The 16,774-nt window shown below is 45.8% G+C and overlaps 1 protein-coding gene across 1 annotated transcript in view; it reads left to right on the top strand.

The window, feature by feature from the left end:
• The window catches only part of CKAP2 (cytoskeleton associated protein 2), a 342,261-nt gene that overhangs the window by 300,886 nt on the left and 24,601 nt on the right, over positions 1-16,774 (top strand). The window contains exon 7 of the mRNA XM_069639818.1: positions 5,137-5,443. Coding sequence (XP_069495919.1) covers positions 5,137-5,443 — 307 coding nt within the window. The remainder of the gene's footprint in view (positions 1-5,136; positions 5,444-16,774) is intronic.

The following is a 16,774-nucleotide window of genomic DNA, read 5'->3' as shown; positions in this document are numbered from 1 at the left end:
ATTGCTTTCTTCATCTGGAGCATTATGAATTGGCCTTGTTTCTGGTCTTGCACCACGTGTGAGGAGACAATTATCCATTCTGTCCTCTTATTTAATGCTATTTGATTCAATTATACTAAGTGCTATTACTCTCCTTGGCCTCTGGAGAGTTGGTTGCTCCCTCCTGCATATCCTTCCTGCATTTTTAATTGTTAAATACTTGGCACTCGCAAAGGTTTACTCCTTTGCCTAATCTAAGAGATGTCCTATGTACATGGCTTATTCTCTTCGACTCCTTTTTCAGTTGCTTGTTCCTGCGTCATCCGTGATCTTTAGCCAAACAAATATTCTTTGTTGTTCCATGAATCTGTGCCAGTCCGCTCTGCAACCTTGGTCTCTCCCCTTGGGACTTTTAGCTTACTATTATACAAAACTGACGTCCATTTTCTCAACTTTTGCTCAAAAAGCAGGGCTGCTTTACCCATTATATATTCTACTGCAGCAAGCTTCTATATTTAACTACCTTGCATTTCTCCGTAAATAAATCTACTGCATTTCTTCTCACTTATCTTCTCGGAGCTTATGATTTCTTCACATTTGCATGCATGTTCACTTTGTTACTTCAGTCACATCTTAATTCTTTGAGTATTCTTGTATAATTTCAATGTGCCCTCTTCTCTTCATGTCACTTTGCACCTGTCAGACTTTACTTATAGTTCTTTTATGTCCATTGGTGTCTGCAGACTTCCTTCTACCACATCAGTTCGAGGGCACATTCGACTCCGTCGTCTGAGCTCATGTCTTTCATATCTTCGATGTGGTATTGTGGTGATACAGGTGTCATGCACAGTGTCTTCTTGCTGCTCTTCCAGTAAGTCGAAGCGGAGGGTGTGGGCTCCATGAGTGACATGTACATCTGCTTCTCTACACCAGGAACCAGTTATAGCTGTCTTATAGTTAGACTAGGAGTCCAATCAAAATAGGTTTAATCAACTGTTCGCTTGTAAATATTGGAAGGCTTTTATTCCAATCCAGTTACTATACAGGAAGATCAAGGGCCTTCATATATTTCATCTACATAGAGCAATGTATCAAAGTACTGATAAACTGTGACGTGCTGACCCTTTATCACATTCTGTTCATTTTAGCACCGAATTGATCATAGCCACTACACATGGTGTAATTAAGTGAACATTAATATCTATCCATGTACAAATAATTTGATAAATGGGATGCTCCTCGTCCTCTAATTAAATGGGTGGGGGGGTTGTAAGAGTCATTCTTTATACCCCTAGAAATTGGATATTCTCTTGAAGGTTCTCCAGACTGATTTGGGCATAGCTTGTAACCTTCTGTAATGGGGCCAATGAGGTTACTTTGTTGGCAAAAGACGTTTTCTCGGTAGTATCCTGCAGGGAGATGCCTAATTTATAGATTGGAGGCTGAACTGGCTGTGCATCGTGAGAAAAGAAGTAACTCACAAAGGCGAAATTAGGGAAAAGGTTTGTTGCTTGTGATCCTGTGCAGCAGGGAATTGTGCCAACAGTTCCGGCTGGATCCGAGTATCTCTCTGTAGGCGCGCCAGCATCACACCGATTATCATATTCAGTAGCCCTCCAATGGCTCAGAAGCTAAAAATGATTGAATGCCTCCCTGGAGAAATTTGTTGTAGCAAATCGGTGTCCGTAAAAGCTTTTACATCCATTAGTTTGTTTTACTCCGGATACTATTTCAAAGAAGAGCTACTTGTCCTAGCAAAAGAGATCCTGAATGATGGTGCATAGCATTGCTATGAACCCTTCGGACATAAGACAGTGGTTGTCAAAGGACCTTGCGCCCAACCCCTTTTTAAACTAAAGGGAACTGCTACTTGCAAAACCCAGACCAAAATGCCCGATCATATTGCATTTGACAAGCACGTGTGAGCGGGCAGTAGACTTGCCTAAGCAGTTAGATTGCTTCTGTTGAGTTGGTCGGAACAGTTTTCATGAGTGGTGTTGGCAAAAACTAGGTATATAAATCTGAAGGATCCAGTGAGCATAGCAGTAGGAAGCAGCTTTCGCCTGGAGCCACATTGCAATCGGAAACCTTGTGTATCAAACTTTCAATAAAAGAATAAATCACTCGAAAGAATCAAGTGTTTCGGAGGATCATATTAACTGCAAATAACCTTGTCTGCATACTTCATAAATATTTAATACATGTGCTGGGCATTTAGACAAGATTTTGTAAATGTTGAATGGGCACAATCTTAAGATCTCTAGGCTTCAACCATATTGCAGACAAAATGTTTTGGTCCGAAGGTAAATTGTATATAGAATATTATAAAAGCAGTTACTTGTTACAAAAGAACACATGCAGGAATTTCTATTTAGCGGCAGGAATGTGCTGGCTCCTGTCTGAATGAGGGGCTGCAAAATAAGCCGCACAAGCTGGGGGAATGTAGGAGCTCCATTTGAAACATTCTAGATAATTTACCTTCAGATTTTTTTTTTTTTAATCCACATGGTTGACGGCTTGCAGTGGAGTTGCAGCACACAGATCATGGGCGTAGGAAAATGTTTTTCTAGAAGTTATTATAATGTAAAATACATCACATCGGATTCAGATAATGGTTCATTTTTAGTGTGGGATACCTATAAGCCGGAAATATTGCATTGGAGTACAGCTAGGGAGACATGGCATATGAGTAGGGAGGGGCACACAGCTTGTAGGTGTTGTATTTGCCTACCTTTTGACTGCCCATGGTCATGCTAATCCCTATGGCAATTCTCACCTAGTTCCTGCTCCTCCCCACCCATGGGAACTCTTTGAGCTCCCTTTAATTAATCCTTACCATCAAACTTAACGCTCAAAGTGTCTGCCAGTGTGTTTATAGAGCAGTCTTCTGAGAGTTAATAACTTAATTGGAGTTCTAAACCTGCTGCTGCAATAAAAATGCCTTAACCAGATCTGCCTTCAGCCATTCATTGTATTACCACTGTGCGTGTCTTTCACTGAAGTCCTGTTAAAAGCAAGAACTGGCAAAGCCAACAGTTTTGGCTTGTCTATATATATTAGGCAGAGACCAGGCACAGCTCTTGGATGGCAAGGCACTCCCTTTTAGAGCTGCTACCATCAATGCCCAGTTAATACCACTATGGCAGTGCCTGGCGAGTACCATTCCCATGCCTACACAAAAGCCCAAACTGCTGGCATTGCCAATGCTTGATAATTATTAATGTATTGTCTTTCAATGCGTGCGATCAGTGGTGTCACATACGTGTCGGGCTCCGTTCGAAAGTGATAGGTGGCTCTGAATCCGTCAGTATGGCATTTAGGTGTGCGCAGGTGCATTCTCTCTCTAGCTATTTTTTCCCTCCCCCTGCCACCTCACACCCCACCTATGCCCGCCCTTTCGTTTCTTGAGCCTTAACAATAGCCGCATTGTTCTCCAATTATGGAGAACCAAAGAGCTCCACTGGGCCCTGATAAATGAAACTTGGACTGCAATAAGCAGGTACGAAAAGGAAACCGAAAGCGCAGCTTTACTGGGCAACAAGACCCCAGATCTTGCCGCCCCTGATGCCAAGTGGCATCTGGTGCACAGCAATCCCCCAGAGTCTTATGGTTGTGGGGCCGTTTTCGGGGGCTCAGGAGCAAAGTCAGTTTTCTAAGCTGTCCTTAAATTTGTCCATTTCATTTTTGGTTTTTGATTGTAAACCTGCCAACGGGTGTTTAAAAGGGTATACACGCATTTCACTGCGGTATTTTTCATCGCGTGTTTTTTCATCGCTGTTTTTATTTCGAAAAAAAACTCATCGTTTTTTTTTTGGGGGGGGGTTAAATTAAATATATGGTTGTGGGTGTAAGGCAATAAAAAAAGAGGGGGGCTTTGGGTGGTGACCCCCCCCAAAAATAAACATGTTTTTCGAGAAAAAAAACGGCGATGAAAAAACCTGCGATGAAAAATACTGCTGCGAAATAACGTAGAACTGTTTAAAAGTGCGGGAGTGGGGGAAGCCTGCAATGATTCATTACGGGAATTCAAGGCCAACATACACACCCTTAACACTTTAGAATTCGATATCCGTATATCATGTTGACCTTCAATATTACAACAATGCACTTTACTAGGGAAGGGGTGCTTTTATCCGGTTCTGCAAAATTGCCCAAGTGTTGCACATGTTTCCAAAAAACAAGGATTTTCTTTTTGTTATTGATCTTTTGACAAGACTGGAGGTTTACAAATTCAGGGGTGGACTGGGAACCAAAAGAGGCCCTGGAAATAATGTTCAAAGTGGACCCATATTACACATTTTCAGAAAGCCCAACCCTATGAGAACATTTGCAAATAAAATAGGTTACCACACAAAAGAGGGCCCGGGTGCACAGGCCTACTGGGAAATCTCCAAAGTTCTCTATAGGGCAGTCCACCCATGCTAATGTTAACCATTGACTTATCCACTTTTTTCCGATAGGAAGGAAACAGTACACTTTAAAGTACACTTGAAAGAACATCTTGTATGTGTAGCATTTAGCATACGTACTCGGCAGAGGCATGGCCCCCAGAACAAACAATTCACACAGGGTACACGCACACAAAATGACGTGCAATGATTCCTACTTCCTTTTTCTTTGCTGCTCGCCACAGTAAATAAGTAGCGCACATTTCAGTATTCACTAATTATTTCTGTGTAATGGCTTGTAAAGAAGAGGGTTGTAAAGTTTGAGATTTGTGGACAAGGAATGGTGGCTAGACGCCCAGTATTTTGGGGACCAGCTATTCTCAGGCCATAAAAGCCTTTTGACATGGGGTGGTAACATTTTTATGCAAACTGAACCTTCTGAAGTGAGATGCCAAATTGAAGGATTTTATACTCTGAACTGCTTTTCTTGTTCTTGATGTTATTCTGTTCTTTTGTTTTCTTCTCTTGTTTTATACAGTGATGATATATGTAGTATAATACGTACTGCTATTTTAATTTTAGTTTTGTAATTTTGTGAAAAGTAGAGTTCTTTGACTAAAACACAATAAATAAAAAAGCAAAGTCCCCAAGGTGTCCCCTGTCCCCCCCCAGGTTTTGTCTCCTATGCCCCTGACAGTGAGTCTTTGACCATTGATCCTTAACTAGTGTAATGCTGTTCTCTGTCCTCCCTTGATGTCGCTCTTTGCAGAAGAGCCCATGAAAGAGGAGCAGAATAACAATGATGAGCTGGTGAAACCCAAAGAAAAGGGCATGCAGTTGGTAAAGGATGGAGGAGGAGAAGGAGATGTTGAAGTGAAAACGATCTTAAAAGTGGAGAAGACTGGGAAAACACGTTTTAGGAAGCTTCATGCTAAAGGCTGCCACAGAAAAGCAGAAGATGAGAAAGCTGAAGAGGTGCGAGTTGGCCTGTCTTCACAATTCATGTCTCCAGACAATGACCCTGAAGGCTCCACCGTGATCCGGTTTAATGTGAGGACCACTCCTTCCTTGAAAAGGTATTTCTTTTTCTTCTGTTTGACATGGGTTTCTTAAAGTAGCTGACATTCTATTCAATGAGAATTACTCAAAGTAGAACTAAGATTGGCCTGCAAAGCTTTGCCCATACACTTCAACACCAGATACAAACTGTGTACATACATTTGGAGTCCTGGTTAGAGCAATGCTAAATCATTTGAATAGTCTATGGTTGAAACCTAGAATGTTCTCCCTCATTCATGCCTTGCAAGAGCGGGAACCTAAGAAACCGGGTGAAGCTACTGCACGTGAGACAACCTTACTTGACCAGAACTGTAGTAGGTGAGTGTGCATGTGCAGTAAGTGAGCTGGCAGCAACATGAAAGCATTACTTATTTATTTTTGCAAGTAAATCACCACACTGCAAGATTGGGGCGGAACTGGTTGCCAACTTGCCAAAATGGGGTCTGTGATTGGCAGAGCTGGACATGCAAGGTTTTTAATGGGGGCACATATGGCCTCATACAGTGCCTCCCATATTGTTTCTTTTGCACGCAGACCGTTCACTCAAATGGCTTTTCCCTTGAAACTAAATGCAATAATGCCCTCTTCACATAAAAGCTTACCTTTCCACTACTACAGTCCGTTTCAATTTTATATTTTTACCATTTGACAACCTTTTGGCATTCTTTCATCCCTTGTCGAACACTTATTTTGAGCACTCCATTTTTGATTGCATTCTGACAAAAATCTGCTTGAAAAATCTTTGGTGTTGATTGTTTTGCTTGAAGAGGGCTCCTAGTTTTTTGATACATCTGTGTGAGAGGAGCACTCTGTAGTTTTTACTGGTTGTCAGTGCCACATTCCAGAATGATCAAACTTCTTTAGTCCCAGGGAGCAAGTGGATACTGCTTCAAAATAGGCATTCCATCTTTGAAAAAGGAGGAGGAACTGGAACAACTGACAGCTGGATTGTGGTTGAAGGTCCTCCAAGTGAGCTAATCTGAATTACAAGGACTAGCAAGTACCTGGTCAAGTGTGGGTACTGCAAGGTGAGCAGGTGGCGGACAAAATGGTGGCCGGATCTGGTGGTGTTCTCGAGAGCCAAGGGCAGGGGAGAGCACTGGGACATTCCCTCGTTATGCCTGAAACCTAGAAAGCTTCAGGTTAAAAGGCCTCTGCTTTTTTCCCAGCATTGGGCGGAGGTCCTGTCACCTGAAGGTATGTACTGTGGTGGAGGTGGCAGTGTGGCCAGGAGTTCGAGAGCTGCAGAAAATCCATTGAGGTGCATGTCGCTCCATTGATATTGGGGTGTGGGGGGGGGTAGAAATGAGGATGACCTCAAACTTCAGTCCTTGACGCAGAGGCGCAGTGAAAGACGATTGTATGGAAAGTGGCTCTGAAGCTGTTCTTTGGATCGTGAAGGAGAGGATTGGATTAATGGAATCTCGGCATAACAATGGCTGCATGTACAGTGTGCAATAACTTCTTGAGACATTGGGTTTCTAGGTGGAGTGCATAGAGGGCTTCAGGGTGAAGTGTTTGGGTGTTTTTTTAATTTTTGTTTTTATTTCTTTTTTTTCTTTTCTTTTTTTGGGAGGGGGATTTTTCCTCACCTTCTCTTAAAATAAAATCCTTGCTTATTCGATTCTAATTTGTTTTTGGCTTTACTTTTATGGGATTGTACGCCATGTTTCACTGGCTTCAAGGCATTTATGTAGAGTAGGCATCCGTTTTCTGCTGCTGACCTGCATAGAACTGGGGTTCCAAACCTTGGCAAGCTCCATTTTCTGCAGTTGCTGTCTCTCTACGTGGACCCTGCCTATGCCCCTTAAGGGCTTTTCAAGGAAGGCATATATCGAGAAATGGTGGGTTTTATCTACAGCTCTGACCTAGGTACCGGGTAATGTATATCAGGCTTCATGGAGGTGGCTAGAAGATCAGTAGGTCAGGCAGGAAATCTCCATTTCAGGGCAAGGCCTTTTTCTGGACTGTTTGGATGACATTTGTTCTGGACCCTTGGGCACAGCAGTACCTGTTGATGGTATCAAAAGTTTGTCTGGCCAACAGTCCTTTGTACCAGAGGATTATGGAGCCAGGTAAGGAAAGTACGGCACTGAAGAGGATGCAAGTCCTCAGCCCAACTCTACAGGTCTTTCCTGCTCTGAGGTTAATCTGGTTGTGACAGAACCCCCTCACTCGGACAGTAGCTGGTAGATCATTTGAGAGTTTATAATATTGCTCAATTCAGAAGCCTGATACGTTCCTACCAGAGATTTAGAATACCCCATGTTTACTACTTATGAGTGATGCTTCTCCTTGAGGTGTTAATCTGCCCCTGAAGGGTAAGCTATAAAAGCATGATTCAGACCATGGGACCAAATGTGCTCCTTGGAATCACTTGTACTGGAATCACTTGCTTCTCAAAAAAAGAAGAAATCCCTTCCCCCTGTGATATCACCACTGCCATGTTTCTCTACTCCCTAACCTTGTTCTTCCTCCTATGATTGTAAATTGCTCTGTTGCTTCCCAATCACAGGAACCAGCGTGAAGGTGAAGGTAAGTGGGGTTTGTGTATGTTGGTGGTGTGGGTCGGGGGTGTTATGGGGGGGGTGGGTGTGTGTGTGTGTGTGTGTGTGTGTGTGTAAAAACAAAGTGTTCGAACATTTCGTTTTCGGATATTTCAGCCTTGATAATTTACCCTTCGGTCAAATCACTGGGATTCGGTAAAATTCTCAAGGATTCCAGTGTTCTTGCAAAGGGAGGGGGGAAAGGTTGGGGTGTGTAACCAATTTTAAAGAGCAGATGGTGCCTGAGGTATCCAATAAGGTGGTGGTAGCCTTAAATATGATAGTCCTGAGCTCCGGTCTAAATTCTGCATCTTCCCCAAGTTTTCATATTGGCTCCTTTACCCTGTTTGTAGAAAATTGCAGGCCAATTTTTAAGATCAGTAAGCCTGCCAGAAACAGCCAGGTGGGGGTGTCGAGCTCATGGCTCTTTGCTAGTTGCAACAAAGCAAAAAGGTCACTTCTCACAGCCCTCAAAGCCTCACACCCTAACCCTATGGAAATTTTAGGCTAAGGTGCCGGGGTTTTAAATCAACACAGTAGTAGAAGGGCAGAGATTGCCAGGGGAACACTGGGATGCTCGCTGTATAGCAACTTCCTCCCGTGATTTGAAAACCGTCTGGAGGATCATAGCGAGAAATCTGGCCTGGATCTGGGCTTTATGGCAGTCCCTGAAGTGCATGTGATGGACTACTGGATTAAGCATGTATGCATAGTCCATTTGTAATTGGGGGGGGGGGGGGTGCCTCGGGAGGAGATGTGGCAGAAGAGACCTTGTCTCCCCTTGTTGAATTGGTTTCTGTCCTGGGGAAACAAAAACCCTGTAAAGCCCAGAGTCTCGCTGGGCTGTCAAATTACATATTTTGTAGTAAACTTAATGTGGGCTCCCTTGCTTACACAAGTGTTTAACACCCTAATTATTTCTAGGTTTATTCCAGACTGCTGGGAAACTGGTATCCTCGTACCTTTTTTTTTCTTTTTTTCTTTTTTTTCTTTTCTTTTTTATTATTTTTTCCTTCTATTTTTAAAAGGGTAACAAGTCTCTTGCATCTTATTACCCATTTAACCTGCTGGTTGGCACATCTAAGCTTTTTGCCGGCACATGATTGGCGGAGGGCGGGTAAGGGATGTTGGGCAGAATTACATGCAGTACCCTTTGGGAACACTGCACACAATTAAGACTACAGGTGTAAGCACAATCTCACCTTTGGTACAAGCCTGTACTATAGTTATGTGGTAACAGTGGCTGAGCAGCCAGACTTGTCTCAAGAGGGATGTGAGCAGTACAAGGTGTTACACAAAGGACTGGCAATCACAGTAGTTCAAACACTTACGTAAGGTTTCTTGGTAAAAGAATATACATTTATTTACACATTTAGTTAGGAAACATTCCACTAGTAAGAAGCGGCTCAATATCACAATATAATACACTACAGTACACAACCAATACATTTCTGAACAAGTTAGGCTCCCCTGAAGTGGGAGCAAAATGGCACTCCAGTAACTTTCAAAAGGGGTAGAAAGACGAAGGTTCTAAGGATCAAAACACAATTATTTTAAGATTCAATTCAATAGGCCTGGGCCAAAGTCAATGGTTCAGTGTCTTGAATAGGATAGCACAGTTCTGGTAGTAAACGGTTAACTCTTTACCGATGTTCTTGGAAGTAGTTTGCCAGAAATAGTGATGTCGGTTTAGGAGCGAACAAGACTCCAAATTTGGGAAAGTTTCACAAGCGCTCACCGTGGTAGAAAGGATTTCCACACAGTTTGCACAGTACCTTACTGATGAAGAAAAGCTGTAGCTGAGGCAGTTGTTCCTGGCAGTTCCTGAGCTTCAGTTGTGGGGACAATGAGGATGTCGGGAGATTCCTGCACTGCCCAGGGAAGAAGCCACAAGCTTGGCTTAACGTCGGTTTTAAGGTGCAAGTGCCTTAAAGTCCATAAACTTTACCAGTTTATCAGGTTTTCAACAGCACTCTGAAAATTTGACCAGTATGGAGACGGTGTCCAGGTGGCTTGCGAGTTGGTTTTTCTCACCAGCTAAAGGGAAGAAGTCCTCCTCGAAGGGGCTTCTCTGTCGAGGGAGCTTCAGGCAATTCAGACCTGCAGCAGGGCTTCACTGGGCAAACCAACGGTCCAGGAGTTGCAGCAGTCTTCCTTCAGCTCGTCGTTGGTTCTTTTGTTCCAGTGGTCGACTCTGCCTTCAAAGTCCCAGAGACCTGCTTTTAAACAGTTTTCTCCCATTCATAACAGCCTAGCTGTCACTCACCCAGCAGGGTGGCTGTCCTTGCCCGACAGTCAACCAGCTAATCGCAACAGAGTGCATTCAGGTCTCCTAGGAGACTAAGCACAGGGAGTTTCGGGCACCTCCCTCACATCCTGTCCACCCCAGACACTCAGGCGCCAGAGGAGGGCTTCAGCGCTGAAGCCCGGCAAAGGCCATCGAACAAAGGGACCAAACCTGGTTTGGCATGCACAGACAGACACTAGAAGGACCTTTCCTGAAAGAAACAGCAAAAAAAGATGACCTGAGTCTGTTTTTACAGAGGGGTCTTGGACGCCATATTGAAAATCATGGCTGACCCGATTTTTAGCTACCAGTGTTTGCGGTCAGGAAATATCATGGTAGTTTGTTCTAAAACCACTGCCACCAGCCATTTCAAGAGGAAAGGGTAACATTTGACTGTTACATGAGTGTTTAAACATGGGGGGGGGGGGTGCTAGGCAACCCCTCCAGCACTCTATAGGAAGATGGTGTGTGCTGGGTCTATGAATTTAAAAAGACTAGCAATGTCAATTTAACTTTACATGCACTGGGAGATGGTAGTCCGTCCCAGAGAAGGTATTTAAAACTTGGGAAGTCCGCAAGACACCCCTGTGCCACTGCACTGAAGGTGCTGTGTGACACACAAGAAAAAGATGCCTATGGAGTTTGTCTAAAAACTCCATAATCCACAGAACACAAAAGTAAAACGCACATCAAAATACGAGAGTGGGGGAAGGAGGGGGGGGGGGAAGACCCACACTCTTTCCAGGTAAAAATTTAAATCCTAGAAATCCAGCAAAGTTGTTGGGGGTCTCAAAAGGTAAGGAAAATTAGCACATTCTTGAGAATTCTCCCTAAAAAGGGGGCATGATCTGTCGGATACACAGCTGTTTTTCAGGTCTGGCATGGGCACTGTGAGACAGTGTTTTAATCTGTATTTGATTTTGGCAAAATATGCCTCCCTTTTGAGATCAGTCTACGTGGCCTTTATGGACTGGGGTTTGACCTTGAACCAGGTTGACGGGTGGCTCCTTTGGGCAAAGCTGGCACAGATGGGGATACCAAAAACCCTGTTACCGATGGAGGTCCTCCATACTGACTCAGTCGCCGGTCCATTATGTTAAGAAGGGTGAATTGAGTGATGCCATAAAGGTGGGGCAAGGGAGTTAGGCAGGGTGTGTTCGTGCTCCCCTCCTGTTTAACCTTTACATAAACTCCCTTACAACCACCTTGGTGGCCACTTGATGATCATGTCCCCCACCTCCACTTTGCGGGCAGAAGGTTGCCCTTTCTCAGTTATGCTACTAGGCAGTATTGCTTGCCAGAACCCCTAAATCACTGCAGATACTTATGGGGAATTATATGCAGCAGTGTAGTTTGACAGCTGTTCTCGAAGGCCACACAAAGCTCTTTGTAACTGAATATCTGTGAATGGTCAGAGGCTGCATGTTTGTAAGCAGTTTGCTTATCTTGGGATTTGTTTCAGTCAATATCTCTCTTGGAATTGAACATTGAAAACCAGAGATCCAAAAGGAATCCAGCAATTGGGGGCTTGTTTAATTTTTCCAAGACAATGAAGATGCATTCACTTGGCAGTCTGTTTTGGGGCTTATGGGAGCGAGCTATGGGACTCTGGCAATTTTAGCGATTTTACGGGGCGGGGTGTGGCACGCATCTTTCTTGCTACACTCATTGGTGTCCCTTCTAAATCCGATTTCCTGCACCGGGAATTGGGCCTTGGCTTTCTAATTGTTTGTCCTTGAGGCCAATCCTATTGTGGCATGCTGTATGTATTAGTGAAGAGGGAGCATTGATTAGTCTATTAATAAGCAGTATGCAGTATTATAACGCAGATTGCCATAAAATATGCTTGCTTTTCCTTTTATCAAAAGGTCACTGGGTACAATGGAGTTGGATTGTTACTTTTAAAAATCCTGAAAGTATTAATGGCATCTCTGTTCAGGATCTCAAAGAGACAGTATGGACTGTTTGGGATAATTTCTGGGAGGATGGAAATTTGAGCAATCCCTCTGTCAGGATGATTCGCCACCCCCTGTATTCTGCCGGGGGTACCTGTACCTTGTGATGGTCTCAAACCAATTTCACTGGACCCTTTTTACTAGGGCCAGTTTAATACTTTCCATTTAAAAGCTATAACCTGTAAATGGAAACATGGCCTAGGGACACCGTCTCCTTCGACGGATACCTGACAATCTGTAGTAATGCCAAAAAGGGTAGCAAAGGAAGACCGGCAGGGTAGATTACTAGTCATGGTAAAAACGAGAAGAGGAGACGGCTCTCAACTCGTGTGGGGAGGGCCTACTAATTTTCAAAATGGTAGACGTGATTAATAACCAAGTTGTCCAGACTCTTCTAATAAACATCTAGTTTAACCCTCTTCAGGGTGACACTGACACAGTCCTGAATGTAATGTAAGGCATTTTCTAGGAGTGGCAACGAGAAGATGGTGGGGGTCCCATTATTCTAGGAGGGGACTTAAACTGCTACTGCATGGTGACTACCGACGAGTTTGAGTTAGATGGGAGCGAAACAGGGGGTGGGCGGGCTAACCGTCGGCACCTAGAGAAGGACCAACATTGGCTGGGAATGGTCTCGCTACCTCTTGAGATGGGGTTTTAGTCCATTTAACCTGATCAGGGATCAATACCAAAAAGACATTCCAACCTGGGCCAACGCCTGAGGGAAAGATTATGTGAAAGAGGAGGGAGGAGACTGGGGTGGGCAGAAGATTGACAGATGAGGGAATATGGAAATGAGAAGCTAAGATAGAGCAGTAAGAGAAAAGATGGAACAGGAAAAGAGACCAGCAGAATAGGAGCAAAAGCCTTGGAGGTGGGGAGGGAATTGGTATGGAGCAGAAACCATAGGAGGAAGAGGGAGAAGACACAAATCCATAATTATATGAAGCCAAGAGATCGAATTGGAGGTTTAGAGAGCCAACAGACCGAATGGGTGCAGGGCTAGAGAAATCAGACAGACTTGGAAGAAAGACTGGGAGAGTTCAAGGGGGAGGTAGAATAGGAAGAGTAAGGAGGAGCGATGAGAGACTGAATTTGAGGGGATGAGAATGAAGGGGATATTGCAAGTGGTAAGGTGACGGAACAAGAGAAAGGCAGTCGAGCAGAGAGGAAGAAGGGAGAGCGAGCAGGCGCAGCAAAGATAGAAGAGGGATAACAGCAGAGAGTTGAGGATCAGTGAGATCCTATAAGTGTGTTGCAGAAGGAATTAACAGAGGAGGAGGAGGTGATGATGAGGAATTTTAAAATGTGATAAGGATGCTAGGGAGTATGCTGTGTTTTTATACTGTGTAAATCCCAACCATAGTAGCTTAGTTATGCTGCCAACTACCTCCATACCCTGGGGGAGGAGGGGCCCTGACTTAAACTTTTCCACAATGGGGACTTGGGATTGAAAACTGCTGAGATATACTATGACTGAGTGGAAGAGTAAATCTGAAAAAAAACATGCTCCATAATCTGCTGAAAAGCGGCTGGTGCTTTTACAAGTCCAAATGGCAGGACCTGAACCTGGTAGAATCCAAAGTGTGTCTTCCACTCATCACCCTTGCATTTTCTGTGAAGATGGTATGTTTCACGGAGGTCCAGCATGGTGAAGATAGATTTTGACAGCCTCAAGAATGTCGTTAAGTGTCATAGGGTATCTGTCTTTAACTGGAACCCTGTTAAGACCCCTATAGTCCAAACAGGGACTGAGTTCTTCAGTGTACTTCTTGGGCACAAAAAAAGAGGGACCACTTGGTGACCTGAACTCCCTAATGAGCCAATTTTTTAGATTAGTAGTTAGATAGTCCAAGTAATTTCGGACTCTTATCATCCTCAAATATATCAAGGTAGTCAAGATGAGTATATGGAACACCGCTCGGAGGGTGTCTCAGATGGATCACCGTTGCAAGTGGCAGCAACGTCAGCCTGGTCTAAAAACATCTATCTGTAACAGGTCTTGGAGTCAAATGGTAAGGTATTGGTGTACCAGTTGATTCTGGAGTTCTCCAGCATGGGGTCTGGCATGGATTCACATGCTCATGAATATTCCCCGTCAGGCTGGGAATCCTCGGTAAAGAAAAAATCAGTTTGTTTCGTTTCTGAACTGTCTTTCTCCTAATAACCAATCACTGGTCTCTGGGTCATACTGCCCCCAGCCAATGACTGCCCTCTACCTAAGCCCCTCCTCTGGCAGCCATCTTCAGATTTTTACTGCACGTTCAAGTGTTGGGGAGTCCTGGTGCTATAGCTCTCGAGCATTTACTGTATTTTGCGATTTTAAAAAAAAAAAAAAGTTAAACCTCATTTTCGGTCAATCGAGCCTCGAGCTCCACCGTTTCTACTTCCGATCAGGACCCATTTCAGAATTTTCTACGCCCCTCAAGGGCGAAGTTTTCGTCAAGTCCCACTGCTTGGAGTATTCCAGAAGATTCTTTGAGGCCTACCCTGCGTGGACATGGCCCAGGAAAAAAGGAGCACGACACCCGGATCCAAGCTGTTCAGGAGCTGCCCTGGATGCGGATTACAGAATGTCTTCAAGGAGGACGAGCATTTTAGATGCCTCTACTACGTTAACAAAGACAAAACCCACGTGGAGAAGGACTGTGCGTTTTGCAAGAACATGTCGGAACGGACCATGAAGGATCGGCGGATCCGCCTGACTAACTGGCTGGAGGGGGAAGAACCCATCAGCAGGAGAGAAGAAGAGGTCCGAGCGGTCTTCTAAGACCTTATGAGAGTGCTCCGGCGACGGGGGCTCAACAAAAGCCAAAGCACCGCGGGTCCGTGGGAACCGGGAGCGCCGAACGGTCGGGCTCCTCTGCTGCCAGGCAGGGCACACTTTCACCGACGCCATCAACCACGAGCCACTGCTCTGGCTTGGGGTGGGGGAAAGGGGAAAGGAAGTCGGAGAACCCGAGTAAGCTTCGGGAGAAGCCCTGGTCGATCCCAATGGAGAAAGCCGAGGGGGAGTGAGGCAGGGACCCTTCCCCCCCAAGGTGAATGCCTCAAGCATGTTCAAAGTCGTCCAGGCTTGGATTCACCTGGCTATGGCCTCTATCGAGAGAGTTGTGACGGCCCTGGCGAAGCCTGTGGAGGCTACCCCAGTGGAGGTGACCTCGGGGTCTAGTTTCCCTACCACCACGAAGGGAATCCTCTTTTCAGCCCATCGATGAGACCCCCGTGAAAACCCCGGTGGAAAAAGAGGGGGGGTGGTGGCCATCACGGACACGGATACAGCCTCTGAAGAGGAGCTGGCCGAGGTCGTGAAGACCCTGGACAAGAGGTCCGAGGAAGTCCGGTCCCACGGGAGGGATCCCGACTAGGTGGACAAAGAAAGCAACGGTGATGCCGACGAGGTTCCCGTGGAGGCAGAGGATTCCACTCCCCAACCGTCGCAGCCAGTGCCTGGGCCACAGGACGACTCGGGAGCAATCTTGATGGCTATCCAGGCCTTGTGCACAGAGATAAGGACAAGATTGCCCTTACCCCCAATGGACAACCCAGCGGAGCCTGGACCGTCGGGAATCCCTCCAAGCAAGCGGAGGAGAACTCCTCGCACACCGCCCTTCCAGCCTACGCGGCCCTCAAGGCCTTCATCTCCTTCCCGTGTCACCCCACGGATCTGGGGAACAGACGGCTACGACGGGGACGGATGACGATGGTGGTGACGACGGGATGGGCCTTCCATCACCACCTTTCCGCCTGACCAAATTGGCTCCTTCCATGCCATGATCGCCAGGGCATCCGAGCTCTTTCAGCTCTGCCTGGTGGAACAGAAGGAAGGTTTCCTCTATCAACGGCGCAAGGCCAAGAGGAAGACGGTCCTCTGTCCCTTTGCTTGATGACGTCTGGGACGAGGGACTGGAGCTCCTGAAGAACCCATCCACAACCCTTGCCAAGAGACCGGTACGAGAAGTAGTACCGGGTCCCAGATTCCGCCCCCATGTGCCTTACAGCGCAGCCGAACCGGGATTCGGTCGTCTCAGTGGCGGCCAAGAAGGCAGCGGGGGCGACGGCTTCATCTTCGACCTCCCCACCGGACAGCGAAGGGAAGAAATTGGATGCCATGGGACAACGGGTAATCTCGTCGGCGGCGACGACTATTAAAGCGGCCAACGCCCTCGCTGTTGTGGCCCGCTACGACAGGGAGCTGTGGTTTAAGATTGCTCCTCTGCTGGACTTCCTCCCGGACGACAAGAGGGCTGAGGCCCTGGAGATACTGCAGGAAAGCGAGGTGGCGTTGGACCACGCCATAACAGTGGCCACGAACATTGCTGACCCCGGCTGCCGCCAGATGGGTAACGGTGTTTGCCTCTGCCGGCGTGGTTGGCTCAAGCCAACCAATTTCCTTCAGGACGTGCAAACCAGAGTTTTGGACATGCCTTTCGACGCAAACAACTTGTTTTGCAAGACAGTGGACGAGTCACTTCAGGCCATCAAGGCCGACACGGAAACTGAGCGGGCCTTGGGAGTTTTGCAACAACGATGGCCGCCGGAGGCAAGCAAGGTGCCTCC

This window comes from Ambystoma mexicanum, chromosome 7q (genome assembly GCF_040938575.1).
Source record: "Ambystoma mexicanum isolate Mex_15411 chromosome 7q, UKY_AmexF1_1, whole genome shotgun sequence".
NCBI classification, from domain to species: domain Eukaryota; kingdom Metazoa; phylum Chordata; class Amphibia; order Caudata; family Ambystomatidae; genus Ambystoma; species Ambystoma mexicanum.
Note: the sequence above shows the minus strand (reverse complement) of the source record. Positions and strands in the feature narration are given on the sequence as shown.